This window comes from Limulus polyphemus, unplaced genomic scaffold, assembly GCF_000517525.1.
Source record: "Limulus polyphemus unplaced genomic scaffold, Limulus_polyphemus-2.1.2 Scaffold1516, whole genome shotgun sequence".
In the NCBI taxonomy this organism is placed as follows: domain Eukaryota; kingdom Metazoa; phylum Arthropoda; class Merostomata; order Xiphosura; family Limulidae; genus Limulus; species Limulus polyphemus.
Window position 1 is genome coordinate 4,467 of NW_013667126.1, and position 3,907 is coordinate 8,373.

The 3,907-nt window shown below is 29.5% G+C and overlaps 1 protein-coding gene across 4 annotated transcripts in view; it reads right to left on the bottom strand.

The window, feature by feature from the left end:
• The window catches only part of LOC106463915 (zinc finger protein on ecdysone puffs-like), a 39,914-nt gene that overhangs the window by 2,024 nt on the left and 33,983 nt on the right, over positions 1-3,907 (bottom strand). For all 4 annotated transcript variants that reach the window (XM_022391554.1, XM_013923997.2, XM_022391553.1 and 1 more), the window contains one exon: positions 3,635-3,745. In XM_022391554.1, coding sequence (XP_022247262.1) covers positions 3,635-3,745 — 111 coding nt within the window. The remainder of the gene's footprint in view (positions 1-3,634; positions 3,746-3,907) is intronic.

Sequence of the window (3,907 nt, forward strand, 5' to 3'; positions counted from 1 at the left end):
ATTAATCGCTAATCATTTTTTTTTTTTTACAAAAAATGATTTATTTCAGCAGACATATAAACAGTTATCACCATAAATTCCATGTGGAAGCTATGTACAGTAGAACTGGGCAATTATTAGAATTTGTTAAATGATTATTCTCATGAAACTTGGATTGTTGGGATAATTGAAAATACTAACAATCTGACATGCCAATTTAATTAGTTATTTTCAAGAATGATGACCCTAATCAATTAAGCTGAACAAGTATGACTTATTCAAAGATAATGAGAAATCATAATATGAATATTTTGGTTACTAGGATAGATGGAATAATTGATACAGTAACAATAGGAAACACTAAATTTGACTAGTTCATTATTTTTGCAACATTAATTGACTTAATTGTAGTTTTGATTAATTGAGAGTTTTACGTGACACTAGTTGATGTAATAGGTTCTCATAGGTAATCAATTACTATAAATTAATTAAATAGTTGAGCTACAATGTACAGTAGGGCTCAAAGGGAAAAACTGCTATAACACACCTTTTCTTCTCTCACATTATTCAATATACTGTAGTAACACAACAGGAAAAATTTGGTTACATCCTCTGAATAACAATCACAATTTTCAAACACATTTATCTAATAATTACATTAGACAAGTTTCCCTGCATTAGTGCTCCAGATAAGCCTTGGGCATAATGGGTATTGTACTTCTCGAAATAACTGTAATGCAAAAAAACTTGCATATTTGCATGTTTCACTATAGATTAATATATAATTTATATGTTCCTTTCATTCTCAGTCATCTCAGGTATACTACATCATTATCATCATTTCTACCATTCTAATGTTTGCTGTACACCATAGTAAGAAACTAAATACAGTAAACATTAAAAGTCTTTTGTAGACACACATACACACACACAAAAAATCAATTTTTAATGAAGTATTTTTATTGAAAATTTCTCTGTGGATATATGAAATCAAAGTGTTCACTGCTCCAAGTGCATTTTAATAATCTAAAAATCTCCTAAACAAATTTCAAACGTTTTTTCCCCTAAACCTTTGTATTTTATCTGTTATTTTCTATAACGTAACTCCAAACAGGGTTGGTCAATCTGACCGACCTCGTAACCATCATAAAAAATATTAAATAAATCTAAATTACCCATTTTCTACTGTTATAATGACTTCAAATTGTAACAGGAAACTACATTTGTTTATCCTAAATAGCTTAAAGTTCCTAACAGCACACATCTGTTTCTACTTAAATTTTATTGTTTTATTACCCTTTGAACTTTAATAATCCCACCACACAAGTGGTAAGTCACGTTACCCTATTGAATTAATAACAAATTACATAATGCAAAAGCTGCTGGCACACATACCTTGTGAAAATTTTAATATCATTATTTGTACTTATCTAATCTAACTTAATAAGTTTCTAATTTTTACAATTTAGTTATTTTTATAACAATAAATAATAATACATATGAAAAACAAAAAATATAGTGCTTAAATGAGTCTTTTATTTTGCTGTTGAATGTTGATGAAACTTAACCCTACATATTTTTTATATTAATGGTACTACTACATTAAATTTTTTATTTAATTAAATAATAAACCTATGAACACAGAATAATAACATGTAAAAAGCAGACAATGTCCTATAACTATCATTGCTTTTCTGGCTTTCTAGCTATGCAATAAGTCATTAAAATACCAGCTAGGCTCGTTGATGTGTTTCCCATGGGAATAAAGTTTGAACTGGAATGTAACAGACAATTTTCTGTACAAAAAATAATGTAATATAATATGTGATTTCATAGAGTAAAACTTTGGCTTTCTATTGGTTATCAATAATATATTATAACATGTTGGAGAGAACCATTGGCAATTTGGAGATGATATTACAAGTGGGCATGGGTCTGATTTTCTAGTTTATGGCTCCATAAACAAAAAAGATTGAAAACTATAAAACTTGTTTTGCCTGAATAACTATATTATAATGAGTAATTTATGTTAAATTCCATACTCCTTGGAGAGGTGGTAAATAAATTAGAGAAGAGGGAAGAACTAGAGTGCAAATGTCACAATTATCATATTAGGGGAGATTGAGGATTTTTTTGTAAATGCCTTATCAAATTAAGAACTTAAAACTTGTATAATATTAATATTTGATTTATTAACTATATTTTGATGCCAAGTTTATTCTTATACCATGATAATAAAGCAGTTTAATTAAATTTTAAATGTAACTAAAAAGTCTTGATATGCACACTTTGACCTGCTCATGGTGAGAGAGTTAACCTTTTAATGCTGAAAAGCTTTAATACATTCACTTGCATTAAAAATTTGTATTAACAATAAATTTTATGAACATCTTTTAAACTTCTTAAAGAAAAAGGAAAAGTTTTCCACTGAAAACTTTTTTTTCTGTAGTACAAAATATAGAGGGTTGAATACATTATATTTAAAGAATTTTGAATTGCAAATTAACAAGTCAAATTAGCTGATATGGAACTGCAGTGGAATAACATCCATCAAACCTACATTTTGATATTGTTTGGCATTGTGACACCACTAAAAATGTATAACTTTTCAAAAAGGTGTGTAACAGCACTTTCCACTTCAAAATATTCATACACTCAAGATATGTTCAGGGATTTAGGGTTTCCAAGATGGGAATATCTCTTGTACTTTATTGGAAAACAAAGGAATATGGATCATGATGGAACACCCAGATCACTAAAAAGAAACCCGCAACAAACTGTACCCCAGCCACAGTAAGTAAAGGGCAGCCTCATAACAAATGAGAATCCACAAACACAAAAGTTTGTGGCAACAGTATGCAACATGATCAAGAAGGACCCCCTTCTTGAAATTAGGCCACCAGGGTATGAGTTCACCATGGTATGGCTTCCACTTATACCTCTTACTCAACTGTTGCATACCTCAAGCAGCTGGATAATAAAATGGGTATTCATTATTGTCCATACAAACATATAACAGTCAAGTCTCGTTATGTATTGTCCATGTATTTGTGTAAGATCGGATGTAAAAAAATGGGCAGTGGGAAACTAGAAGGAATGTTTGGATTTGAACATGATAGCATCACAATGGAGCCTTCTGCAATAGACACTACACTGCAGGGCTATTTTACAGATTACATGGTCATTAAACAGATTGATCAGATGTGCCAAAAGGGTGAAAAATAACTGACAGCCCAAGTACCCACTGCTGGTGGTGCTTTTCATGGTTGCATCAGAACATCTGCTGGCTTGTTCCCTCACAATTTAATATAATTCCATTCAGAGATCATATTAATGCAAAATTCTTTGTTATATATAAAGAAAATTTTAAGAAAAGAAAAAAACATAACAGCACTGCATTTCTAAAACAAATCTAACAAGACCTACTGGTTCTAATTCACTCACAAGTTTGAATAAAAAACAAAGGGTATTGAACACATTACAAAAAATAAAAGTACATTTGCTTTGTTCCTTTAGTTTTAAGAGTACCTCAGATTTTGATACTTATGTATCTAATAGGGGAATTATATTGTTAAAAGCTTCAACTGTGAACTAATTTTGAAAATGTAAGTATTTTCTACAGCAATTTTAAGACATTTTTTTTAAACTGACAAACCTCATAATCTTCATCTTCAAAAATTCCACTAGCATCCAGTATCACAAAATCCAAATCATTATCAGAAATAGTAGAGGCAATTCCTTTTTTGGCAGACCATCTAGCAAGGTTCTGGTAAGGAAAAACATTAATGATAATACAATATGAAATAATGTAACATTATCCCTTCAGTTATTTACACTCAACCTTTAGTTTGATTCAACAGTTAAAATAGACTACAAAGAACAAAACAATTTATATTTATAATAGTATATTAATTTTATATATAATATA